General features: G+C 46.1%; 1 protein-coding gene across 1 annotated transcript; it reads left to right on the top strand.

The window, feature by feature from the left end:
* Positions 1-8,632: 8,632 nt before the first annotated feature.
* LOC125629942 (uncharacterized) lies at positions 8,633-10,283 on the top strand. The gene is made up of 2 exons (XM_048835288.2): positions 8,633-9,235; positions 9,824-10,283. Exons 1-2 carry the CDS (start codon positions 8,650-8,652, stop codon positions 10,018-10,020), a joined length of 783 nt encoding a protein of 260 aa, XP_048691245.1. The 5' UTR covers positions 8,633-8,649; the 3' UTR covers positions 10,021-10,283.
* Positions 10,284-13,103: the final 2,820 nt, after the last annotated feature.

Here is a 13,103-nt window from a genome sequence, read left to right as displayed (position 1 = left end):
TTCCACTCTCACACTTTTACCCACCATAAAGGGGCTGGGGTGGTGGTAAGGATCTCCCTCTGGATTTTGAGTACCCATTTCTTTTTTGGTTCAGTAATATTAATGTGGTATTTAATTTGCTGAAAGGATGTGTCATACTACTAACTGAAATGTTTTATTTTAGACTCTTATCTCTTAAAGTGTGACCCAGAAACTTTATCCAAAAGCACACAAAATGCCTGCTTAGGAAAACACATTATAGTTATCCATATCCTGTAGTTTGCTGGATGTCCAAGCTGTACCTCAGCTATTTCAGCTGATCTATGTATTTTAATCCATTACAGTATATTAGCAGATCAGACTTAATCAGTCTTAAGGGAGCTTTTGGACCTTTTCCATAAACAGGTCAGAGATAAGTAAGGCAGATTGTTCTGTGCTACAATGTCTACAGTAAGTGAAATTTTCAGGGACATCAGCCAGCAGGATAGACTAAAGAGATTAAGGGAAGCAAAGAGACGAGGGTGTGATAGGGATACTGATATTTTCAGACAGAGTCACTTACTTTGCATTTACATTTTCTCTGTTGTTACACTCGTAAATATGCAAATTTGCTTCGATAATACATCCCCCTTCATTAACTTAGGGCAGCGATTCTCAAACTTCATTGCATCACAACCCCCTTCTGACAACAAAAATTACTACACAACCCCAGGAGGGGGGAACCAAAGCCTGAGCCCACCCGAGCCCCACCACCCCAGGTGGGGATGGGGCAAAGCGCAAGGGCTTCAGCCCTGGGACAGGGACCTGGAACCTGAGCCCTGCCACTCAGGGCTGAAGCCGTCAGGCTTCGGCTTCAGCTGTGGGCCTCAAAAAGTCAAAGCTAGCCCTGGCTACCCCATTAAAACAGGGTCGTGACCCACTTTGGGGTCCCAACTCACAGTTTGAGAACTGCTGACTTAGGGCATGTCTACACTACAGTCTTAAATTGACCTTACTGTGGTGGCTGATGTCCACACTACCCTGCTTCTGTCAGTGGTGCACATCCTCATCAGAAGGGCTTCCACTGACAGAAGAGGGGCAGTGTGTGGGGGGAGATGGGGGCCGAGAGCCAAAGGTATTAGCTCTGTGTAACTCCCCACCAGGAGGCCAGCTGCCTCCCGGGGCTTCTCACCTTCCCACTCCCAACTGGGAGTGTAGGGAAACCGCCTGGGGCTTCTTGCCTCTGGGGAGTGAGGGGAAGATCCACACCCGGAGTCCAGTCAGCTGCCATGCTCACAGCAGGTAGCAGGGACCCTGGGGGGCGGCATGGCTCCCAGCGGGGAGTGGAGAGCCTAGGTGGTAGCCCAAACCGGGAGCCCGGCTTGGAGCAGCGACCTGGCAGCAGCCCAGCTGTGGAGCCAGGAGCTGGCTTTCTTGTTAATTTCAGTGACCGCCAACATCTGATGTAAGGCATGCAGTGTCTACACAGACACTGTGTTGCCCTAACTGCACGGACATAAGCCCAGCATCTCTCGTGGAGGTGGAGTCATTATGTCGGTGCAGTAGGGCACTTACATTGGTGGGAGCAAGGCTGTAATGTGTACACTGACATAGTTAGGTCCACAGAAGCTGCCTAATGTCAATCTAACTCTGTAGCTTAGACCAAGCTTTAGTGCCATAAGATCAGAACAAATCACTGATATTGAACAGACAGAGCTACACTAGAAATGTTGAGTGTCAGAAACCAAGGAAAACCATTGCATACTGAAATGAACCTCCATTGAGATTCATCAATGGGTGGATCCCGTCAAGAAACAGTTGGAAACAGTTTCTCTTAAAAAACCAAACCCACCACAGTACTGAAGTATGTTGCTAAAGCAATAGTTTAATTTCAGCTTCTGATCAGAGAATTTGGTTAAACATAGTAAATGTTCTCAGCAAATTCTTGATTTTAGTTAGTTTGGTTTTTGTTTGTTTTTCAGAAAGTAGTGGACCTTAATTCTTAGAGCTGATTTTAGAGATCGTTGGACACCAAAGAGGAAAGACAGTGTGAAAAGTTAGTAGAGATGAAGAGGGAAAACCCGGCCCTGTTGAAGTGAATGGGAGTTCTGCCATTGACTTCAATGGGCGGCCAGGATTTCATCCCTGGTAAGTGCATGAGCCCTCCTTTGTTTTTGGTTTGAGCTTGTAAGAGTGAAGGGTCTCAAGAACTGAGGTTTAAGATTTACTCCTTTCATGTGTAAGTAGAGCACTGTGATATTCTTCAGTGTAAAGGACAGATTTTCTCCCCTCCTTCCCACAAAAGTGACACCATATTCACCTGTAGCATGCAATTCTTTCATCTCTCTTTCTTCCTGTTCTAATTGCTGGACAATGAACCTTTTCCTCTTTATTCCTCTGAAAGTAGGTATGGCAACCTCTGTTTACAGCAATCTTGAAGATCTTCTGTTTCTCCCCCACAGAAGTGCATTTGTTAGCTTATCATGGGAGGGATACACTAATTCCCAGTCAGGTAAGGGTTATTTGATCATCACAGGCATTTGAAGCTGCAAGTAAAGTCTGGTCATGTTAGTCTCTTAAAAAAAATTACTACACTCCCTTTTGCACAGCTGCTGTCTAATGGGCCATTTTTAACCGCACAGTGGCAGACTTCTCCATTTCCAGATTCCTATGTTCGTTAACATCCTCTGCCTAACAACACAAAAAGAAGATGTGGTGTCTCCTATGTGAAATAAAAGATTGATGAAGTGAAAGCACTAATGAAAATCCCTGCTAAAAATTCTTTTCCCCCTATTTGTGGTGTTATTTTCTTTTCTTGCTTGGGGCACCTTGTGTTTTATTAGGCTTTTAATAATAGGGTTTCCAGTTATATTACATTAGCTCAGGGGTTCTCAAACTGGGAGTCAGGACTCCTCAGGGGGTTGTGAAGTTATTACATGGGAGGTCGTGAGCGGTCAGCCTTCATCCCAAACTCTGTTTTGCCTCCAGCATTTATAATGGTGTTAAATATATAAAAAAGCGTTTTTAATTTATAAGGGAGGGGCTTGCTATGTGAAAGGGGTCACAAGTGGAAAAGTTTGAGAACCACTGCATTAGGTGAAAGTTGTTCCTAGCAGATATCCTGAAAGGAATGGAAATGCTATTTAGCTTAGCATTGTAAATATATATTTTAGAGTACTGCCGAATGAGTTTTGCCTATTACCAAACGTTTCAGAAGATATGCCAGTTGTGTTAAAAAGTTTCAGGTCTGGATTGGGAGTCAGGAGACCTGGGTTGACCCACTGAGTGATCTTGGGTAAGTCACTTACATCTCTGTAGTTTTCTTTTCCCCTCCTACTCTTCGTCTGTCTTGTCTATTTAGATTATAGGATTTGGGGCAGGGACTACCTCTCTCTTTGTGTTTGTATAGCACCTAGCACAACGGGGCCCTGATCTCAGTTGTGGCCTCTTGGAACTGCTGTAATGTAAATGATAAATAACAATAATAACTTGATTTTTTTCTTTGTAATTATATCTATCTTCATCTTTTATATAAATATACATAACAAAAAAAAAAAGAAGGAAGATCTTTTCAGAGCATTAGATCACAACATTCAGTACCACAGCATACTTTACAAAGGACCACTCAGATTGTTCTATCATGGTTACAAAGAGAGTACCCATCAAAAGGAAAGGCAACCAATGTTGGAACTGATGGTAGTGAAAATAGAGATCTTGTAGAAAAAGACAGGCATGGGATTTTCAAAAGTGATCAGCATTGGCCTAATTCTGCTGCCCTTGATGTTAGTAGTAAAACACCCATTGACTTCAATGTTAACAGAGTTAAGCCAAAGCACAGAGAGGTTGTGAAAATCCTATCCTATATTTATAAGTATATTGCATAAAGTACTAAGGAGTGTAATCCTTCCATGTGACCTCATGTGTTGTATTCTACCATACAGTTCTTTCTACCATATAGTTTATAGAAGATGCTTCCAGCTACCATATTCTCAGTTTGACTTGTATTTGCCAATATCTTTGCAACAGAAATCCACTTTATGATGCTGAAAAGCAGATTCACATCTCCTGGAAGGCCTAATGAGACTGTTTTGGTTGGACTGTTGTGATGATTTGGGAATCTGTCTGTACAATTTATGAATTCTGTGTGAGATTATGAACTCTCTGCATGTGTCTTTACCAAGCTTGAACTCCATTTTGAATGGGCAGCCGTTGCCTTCTCTGTTGTTTACCTCCTGATTGTATTGAAATTCCAACAGGATAGCAGTACAAGGCTGACAGTAGAAGGTCATTAATTCTTGAGTGCTCTGCCATTACAGTGGAATAGCTCTAAATACGAGACTGGCTCCCAAACTAGAGAGGTCCCCTGGCAATAAAATCACCTGGCAGAGGTCTCTGATCACCTGAGAAGATGAATCCAGGAACAGATGCTGCTCTATTGGGTATCATCTGGGGACGATATGAACAACTGCATAAAGGAGCCTGATGAGACAGGGGGAATCCTGACTACCTGAACACATATGGTGCCCCAATAACTTTCCAGGGAAGGGTGAATTAGCAAAGGGCTTTGCATTTAGGATATTCATTGTTTTGTAAATGAGCTGTACTCTCTTGTGCTTTATCTGTTAGTAAAAGATCAGTAGTATTAGGATTCTGCACAAAGTGTCCATGTGTGCTGTGTACTTCAAAACTGCCTCCTGTGACCGTAAAACTGTAACTCCGAAGGCTCAGATCTTTGGTGGTAGTCTGGGATAGTGTATGTTTAACATACTGGGTTGACTTGCGGCCTATGGCAGCTGGACTGAGGGGCTCCATTTCCATGAAGGGGCAGCAGACTGAGAGCTGATGCCTAGGAAATGTGTCAGAGAGGCCAAGGAAAGAAACAACACTGCAGCCTGCTGTAACCCAGGCAAGGTTAAAACACCAGGGGGCTCAGAGACTTGGATTCGCCTCACAGCAGTCCAGTAGGCAGCTGGCTGGAAGTACCTGACCAGATCTGTGACAGTTGTGCATTAGTTCCCGAGGCTATAGAGCCTCTTATATAACTTGTCCCTGTAAAAGCATTGTTTCTGGCATGAAATAAGTGGGGCTCTAAGATAAATGGACATATTGCTGTCAGCACCACCAGCATTGGCTGTGTTATGTTAACTTACCCTTCAAGAACTTTGCTGGGGGGACTAATAATATTGATTCGGTATTTTGTTTTGGTAGCATCTTAAGGTCAAGGAACTAGAAGTATTCTTGACATATTGTTGAATGTTTTTTCCAATTACTGTCTGAGATATGTTGAGTTCTTGTGCCCATTTCTCCTGAGTGTTAGGTCCAGAAGATATTGAAGAGAATTGAGCCATCTACTCCTTTCCCCTGCTAAATGAATCCTACTGTCAAATGTTTTAAAGCAATCGTTATTAGGGATTGATCTAAAGCCTACTCAAGTCAAAAGACTGCCATTGATTTCAGTGAGCTTTGGATCAGGCCCTCAGAGAATGTTGTTTCTTTTAGAGTAGTTCTGAATGACTTCCACCAGAATCAGGTACCCATTGTGCTAGGCACTATACATATACATAGTAAGAGACAGTCCCTGTCCCAAATTGTTTACTTTCTAAACAGACAAGACAATTAGAGTGAGTAGGGGGAAAAGACACAGAGAAATGAAGTGACAGCAGACCTGAGAAGAGAATTCAGCTTTCTTGATTCCTAGTCCATATCTTCCACACCATGCTGTTTCCAGTTATTATGGCCCATTGCCTTTGTATATATGTATTAATAAGCTTGTACAACTGTTGATACAAAGAGCTAAGTGATAAAGGACAATGAGATTTATTCTGCATATATAGACTGATTAAGGCTAAGATTTTGTCATGGTTATTTTTAGTAAAAGTCACAGATAGGTCAAGGGCAATAAACAAAAATTCACAGAAGCCATAATCTGTCTGTGACTTTTGCTGCTGCATCTCCATGGTTTCCCCGACCACAGTGGTGGCTGGGAGCTGTGGGGTGCCCCCTCTGCCTGCGGCAGTGGAAGCTTCAGGGTGACCATATTTCCCAAAGAGAAAATGGGACACCCCCAGCTGCTCGCCTGAGGCGTCCCCCTCCCGCCCGCGAGGCTGTCCCCGTCAGCTCAGGAGGCTGTCACCTGTCGCTGGAACCTTGCAGGGGCCCCCTGTCGCTGCTGTCGCCTGTTGCTGGAACCCTGCCAGGGCCCCGCTGGCTGCCAGCTCTGGTCCCGCAGCCCATGGGGCTGAAGCTGAAAATGTCACAGAGGTCTCTGGAAGTCATGGATACCGTGACCTCGGTGACATAAATGTAGCCTTAAGGATAATTGTTCAGTTTTTTGTTAATATGCCTTGTCTTTCTAATATTTTTTACAAATGGTCCGAAATTGAATTGGAAAGCGTAGGTGTTTCCATGTAGGTGTTAGAAGCCAACTAACTAGTTTGGAATTGGTGATGTTCTTGATGCACTGGAGTCCAGCTCAGAATGCGGTGCAAATTGGATTCCTAGGCAGTGAAGCTGGTAGTCTGGTTGACAAGGGAAGTCCATTTAGTGCCCCAGATAGTGTAATGAACATATTATCTATTTGCAGCCAAACGAGGATAGATTACTCATTTTTAAAAAAGCCCTGTCAGGGTTCTCTCCCCACTCTGAACTCTAGAGTACAGATGTGGGGACCTGCATGAAAAACCCCCTAAGCTTAACTCTACCAGCTTAGGTTAAAAACTTCCCCAAGGCACAAATTCTTCCTTGTCCTTGGAACGGTATCGCTGCCACCACCAAGTGAGTTAGACAAAGATTTAGGAAAAGGACCACTTGGAGTTCCTGTTTCCCCAAAAATATCCTCCAAAGCCCTTCACCCCCTTTCCTGGGGAGGCTTGAGAATAAACAAGGTGAGCACAGACCAGACCCTTGGGTTTTTAGGACACTAAAAACCCCAATCAGGTTCTTAAAAGCAGAACTTTATTGTAAAGAAAAAGTAAAAGAAGCACCTCTGTAAAATCAGGATGGAAGATAATTTTACAGGGTAGTCAGAGTCAAAACACAGAGGATTCCCCTCTAGGCAAAATGTTAAAATTACAACAACAACAAAAAACAGAAATAAACCTCCCTCTTAGCCTAGGGAAAATTCACAAGATAAAACAAAAGATAATCTAATGCATTTCCTTCCTATTACTTACAATTTGTAATCTTAGATGCTTAGTTCAGGTATGGCTTTAGGAGATGTATTTTTCCTGCCCTGGTTCCTTGCTGACCCAGAGAGAACACAAAGAAACACAAAAAAAACCCTTCCCCCACAGATTTGAAAGTATCTTCTCCCCTTATTGGTCCTTTTGGTCAGGTGCCAACCAGGTTATCTGAGCTTCTTAACCCTTTACAGGTAAAGAAGGGATTTTATACTACCCTTAGCTGTATGTTTAGGACAAGCCCTCTTTCTGAGAGGGCAAGTGTGGAAAGAAGTATGAGTCTGGTAAGACTGACTCTTCCTCCAGACAGCCTTATTTGGCCCCAACCCCTCCACCCCCCTCAAAAAAAATCCTAGAGAGGATTTTTATTTTCCCATTAAAAGCATTAAATTAATTTTAGTTCTTTGAAAATTTTAGCAGCAATTTTCATTTGCAATAATCTCAGGTTGCAAATAATTTTTAAGACATATGTTCAGTTCAGCTGTTTCCCTCCTACTCAGTAATACAAGGGTAGCTGCAACATCTTTCTGTATCTTTGTTTAGTTCTATTATGTTGTGATCTAAATTCAAGTGGATGAATCAAAAGCTGCGTACACACCTTTATGCCCATATGTCTATTCCGCTTCCAAATACAGAAGGGTAGATGTTAATACTGTATTGGGTCTGGTCTTCTGAATATATCCATTAAGTCTGGCTTCCTTTTTATGTGGAATCTTGACATAGAGACAGAGTTTTCAATTAAATCCATTAGGTGTGGAAGTGAGGTAGCGGGATTATGTAAAATGTCTTCTGCATGCCTTTTAATTTTGGGTGCTGTTTTACAAGCATTGCAACCTTGCTGCTTTCCACTGTAGCTGGAAGACCTCTGACATAACACCATTCATTAAGACTGATGCAAGCACGGAGTTTACAGGATCTCTAGCCATCTTTAAAAGGCTGGACTAAATCGAGATTTGGTTAGCACTGCCATCAAATACAGTCAGTCAGCCCGCTCAAAGGCCTTGTCAGCATGAAGAAGATAAGCCTGCAGATGGATTTCTTGACAGTTTGTGCCTGAAACATTAAGTGAAATATTTTTGCGGGTGTTATCTGCCTCAAGCCTTCCTTTTACAAACCCTGCTTGGTGCTTCTGTATTAGGATAGGAATAATTTCTCTAAGCCCTGGTCTACACTAGGACTTTAGGTCGAATTTAGCAGCGTTAAATCGATGTAAACCTGCACCCGTCTACACAATGAAGCCCTTTATTTCGACTTAAAGGGCTCTTAAAATCGATTTCCTTACTCCACCCCGACAAGTGGATTAGCGCTTAAATCAACCTTGCCGGCTCGAATTTGGGGTACTGTGGACACAATTCAATGGTATTGGCCTCCGGGAGCTATCCCAGAGTGCTCCATTGTGACCGCTCTGGACAGCACTCTCAACTCAGATGCACTGGCCAGGTAGACAGGAAAAGAACCGCGAACTTTTGAATTTCATTTCCTGTTTGGTCAGCGTGGCAAGCTGCAGGTGACCATGCAGAGCTCATCAGCACAGGTGACCATGATGGAGTCCCAGAATCGCAAAAGAGCTCCAGCATGGACCAAACGGGAGGTACGGGATCTGATCGCTGTTTGGGGAGAGGAATCCGTGCTATCAGAACTCCGTTCCAGTTTTCGAAATGCCAAAACCTTTGTCAAAATCTCCCAGGGCATGAAGGACAGAGGCCATAACAGGGACCCGAAGCAGTGCCGCGTGAAACTGAAGGAGCTGAGGCAAGCCTACCAGAAAACCAGAGAGGCGAACGGCCGCTCCGGGTCAGAGCCCCAAACATGCCACTTCTATGATGAGCTGCATGCCATTTTAGGGGGTTCAGCCACCACTACCCCAGCCGTGTTGTTTGACTCCTTCAATGGAGATGGAGGCAATACGGAAGCAGGTTTTGGGGACGAAGAAGATGATGATGATGATGATGAGGTTGTAGATAGCTCACAGCAAGCAAGCGGAGAAACCGGTTTTCCCGACAGCCAGGAACTGTTTCTCACCCTGGACCTGGAGCCAGTACCCCCCGAACCCACCCAAGGCTGCCTCCTGGACCCAGCAGGCGGAGAAGGGACCTCTGGTGAGTGTACCTTTTAAAATACTATACATGGTTTAAAAGCAAGCATGTGAAAGGATTACTTTGCCCTGGCATTTGCGGTTCTCCTAGATGTAGTCCTAAAGCCTTTGCAAAAGGTTTCTGGGGAGGGCAGCCTTATTGCGTCCTTCATGGTAGGACACTTTACCACTCCAGGCCAGTAACACGTACTCGGGAATCATTGTAGAACAAAGCATTGCAGTGTCTGTTTGCTGGCATTCAAACAACATCCGTTCTTTATCTCTCTGTGTTATCCTCAGGAGAGTGAGATATAATTCATGGTCACCTGGTTGAAATAGAGTGTTTTTCTTCAGGGGACACTCAGAGGAGCCCATTCCTGCTGGGCTGTTTGCCTGTGGCTAAACAGAAATGTTCCCCGCTGTTAGCCACAGGGAGGGGGGAAGGTTGAGGGGGTAGCCACGCGGTGGGGGGAGGCAAAATGCGACCTTGTAACAAAAGCACATGTGCTATGTATGTAATGTTAACAGCAAGGATTACCCTGAAAGAGTGTAGCCACTGTTTTATAAAATGTGTCTTTTTAAATACCGCTGTCCCTTTTTTTTTCTCCACCAGCTGCATGTGTTTCAATGATCACAGGATCTTCTCCTTCCCAGAGGCTAATGAAGCTTAGAAAGAAAAAAAAACGCACTCGCGATGAAATGTTCTCCGAGCTCATGCTGTCCTCCCACACTGACAGAGCACAGACGAATGCGTGGAGGCAAATAATGTCAGAGTGCAGGAAAGCACAAAATGACCGGGAGGAGAGGTGACGGGCTGAAGAGAGTAAGTGGCAGGCTGAAGAGAGTAAGTGGCAGGCTGAAGACAGGGCTGAAGCTCAAATGTGGCGGCAGCGTGATGAGAGGAGGCAGGATTCAATGCTGAGGCTGCTGGAGGACCAAACCAGTATGCTCCAGGGTATGGTTGAGCTGCAGCAAAGGCAGCTGGAGCACAGACTGCCACTACAGCCCCTGTGTAACCAACCGCCCTCCTCCCCAAGTTCCATAGCCTCCACACCCAGATGCCCAAGAACGCGGTGGGGGGGGCACCGGCCAACCGGCCACTCCGCCACAGAGGATTGCCCCCCAAAAAGAAGGCTGGCATTCAATAAATTTTAAAGTTGTAAACTTTTAAAGTGCTGTGTGGCATTTTCCTTCTCTCCTCCACCACCCCTCCTGGGCTACCTTGGTAGTCATCCCCCTATTTGTGTGATGAATGAATAAAGAATGCATGAATGTGAAGCAACAATGACTTTATTGCCTCTGCAAGCGGTGATTGAAGGGAGGAGGGGAGGGTGGTTAGCTTACAGGGAAGTAGAGTGAACCAAGGGGCGGGGGGTTTCATCAAGGAGAAACAAACAGAACTTTCACACCGTAGCCTGGCCAGTCATGAGACTGGTTTTCAAAGCTTCTCTGATGCGTACCGCGCCCTCCTGTGCTCTTCTAACCGCCCTGGTGTCTGGCTGCGCGTAACCAGCAGCCAGGCGATTTGCCTCAACCTCCCACCCCGCCATAAACGTCTCCCCCTTACTCTCACAGATATTGTGGAGCACACAGCAAGCAGTAATAACAGTGGGAATATTGGTTTCGCTGAGGTCTAAGCGGGTCAGTAAACTGCGCCAGCGTGCCTTTAAACGTCCAAATGCATATTCTACCACCATTCTGCACTTGCTCAGCCTGTAGTTGAACAGCTCCTGACTACTGTCCAGGCTGCCTGTGTACAGCTTCATGAGCCATGGCATTAAGGGGTAGGCTGGGTCCCCAAGGATACATATAGGCATTTCAACATCCCCAACAGTTATTTTCTGGTCTGGGAATATAAAGTCTGGGAATATAAAGTCCCTTCCTGCAGCTTTTGAAACAGACCAGAGTTCCTGAAGATGCGAGCGTCATGCACCTTTCCCGGCCATCCCACGTTGATGTTGGTGAAACATCCCTTGTGATCCACCAGAGCTTGCAGCACTATCGAAAAGTACCCCTTGCGGTTTATGTACTCGGCGGCTTGGTGCTCCGGTGCCAAGATAGGGATATGGGTTCCGTCTATGGCCCCACCACAGTTAGGGAATCCCATTGCAGCAAAGCCATCCACTATGACCTGCACATTTCCCAGGGTCACTACCCTTGATATCAGCAGATCTTTGATTGCATGGGCTACTTGCATCACAGCAGCCCCCACAGTAGATTTGCCCACTCCAAATTGATTCCCAACTGACCGGTAGCTGTCTGGCGTTGCAAGCTTCCACAGGGCTATCGCCACTCGCTTCTCAACTGTGAGGGCTGCTCTCATCTTGGTATTCATGCGCCTCAGGGCAGGGGAAAGCAAGTCACAAAGTTCCATGAAAGTGCCCTTACGCATGCGAAAGTTTCGCAGCCACTGGGAATCGTCCCAGACCTGCAACACTATGCGGTCCCACCAGTCTGTGCTTGTTTCCCGATCCCAGAATTGGCGTTCCACAGCATGAACCTGCCCCATTAGCACCATGATGCATGCATTGGCAGGGCCCATGCTTTCAGAGAAATCTGTGTCCATGTCCTGATCACTCACGTGACCGCGCTGACGTCGCCTCCTCGCCCGGTATCGCTTTGCCAGGTTCCGGTGCTGCATATACTGCTGGATAATGCGTGTGGTGTTTAATGTGCTCCTAATTGCCAAAGTGAGCTGAGCGGCCTCCATGCTTGCCTTGGTATGGTGTCCGGACAGAAAAAAGGCGCGGAACGATTGTCTGCCGTTGCTCTGACGGAGGGAGGGGCGACTGACGATACGGCTTACAGGGTTGGCTTCAGGGAGCTAAAATCAACAAAGGGGGTGTCTTTACATCAAGGAGTATTTCAGGCAGGACTTCACGGAGGGTTCCAATAAGAAATGGTGCACCTAAGTTATCGTTCTTATTGGAACAAGGAGGTTAGCCTGGCCTCTGATTGATACATGGCTAGATTTACCTCGCTGCACCTTCTCTGTGAGTGACTGTAGTGTGACCTAGAGGAATGAGTCCCCTAGACAGGGGAGGGGGGGGAAGCAAATGAGTACAAAACAAATCTGGTCTATTTCTTGTTTTGACCCACTCCATCTATCTTTTACATCTTTGGCTGGCAGCAGACGGTGCAGAAGGACTGCATGCCATCCACATCTCATGGCTGCTCGGCAGAAGATGGTACAGTACGACTGCTAGCCATCCTCATCTCTTGCCTGCCTGGCAGAAGATGGTACAATACGACTGCTAGCCATCCTCATCTCTTGCCTGCCTGGCAGAAGATGGTACAATACGACTGCTAGCAATCCTCATCTCTTGCCTGCCTGGCAGAAGATGGTACAGTACGACTGCTAGCAATCCGTATCGCCTGCCTGCTCACCATAAGACGGTTCAATAGGACTGACTGCAGGACTAAAGAGAATGACCTGGTCAAGTCACTCCAAAATTAGTCCCTGCACCCATGTCTGCCCAGGCGCTCCCAGCCGACGTGGCCAGGAGCACCTCGGACATGACGAGGACGACTACCAGTCATACTGCACCGTCTGCTGCCACAAGGCAAGGGGTTGCTGCTACTGTGTAGCAAAGCCGTACCGCGTCTGTCAGCACCCAGGAGACATAGGGTGAGCGGGCTCCATGCTTGCCGTGGTATGGCGTCTGCACAGGTAACTCAGGAAAAAAGGTGCGAAACGATTGTCTGCCCTTGCTTTCATGGAGAGAGGGAGGGAACGGGGGCCTGACGATATGTACCCAGAACCACCCGCGACACTGTTTTAGCCCCATCAGGCATTGGGATCTCAACCCAGAATTCCAATGGGCAGCGGAGACTGCGGGAACTGTGGGATAGCTACACACAGTGCAACACTCCGGAAGTCGACTCTAGCCTCG

Source organism: Caretta caretta, chromosome 1, assembly GCF_965140235.1.
Source record: "Caretta caretta isolate rCarCar2 chromosome 1, rCarCar1.hap1, whole genome shotgun sequence".
NCBI lineage: Eukaryota > Metazoa > Chordata > Testudines > Cheloniidae > Caretta > Caretta caretta.
This window is presented reverse-complemented; position numbering and strand designations above follow the sequence as displayed.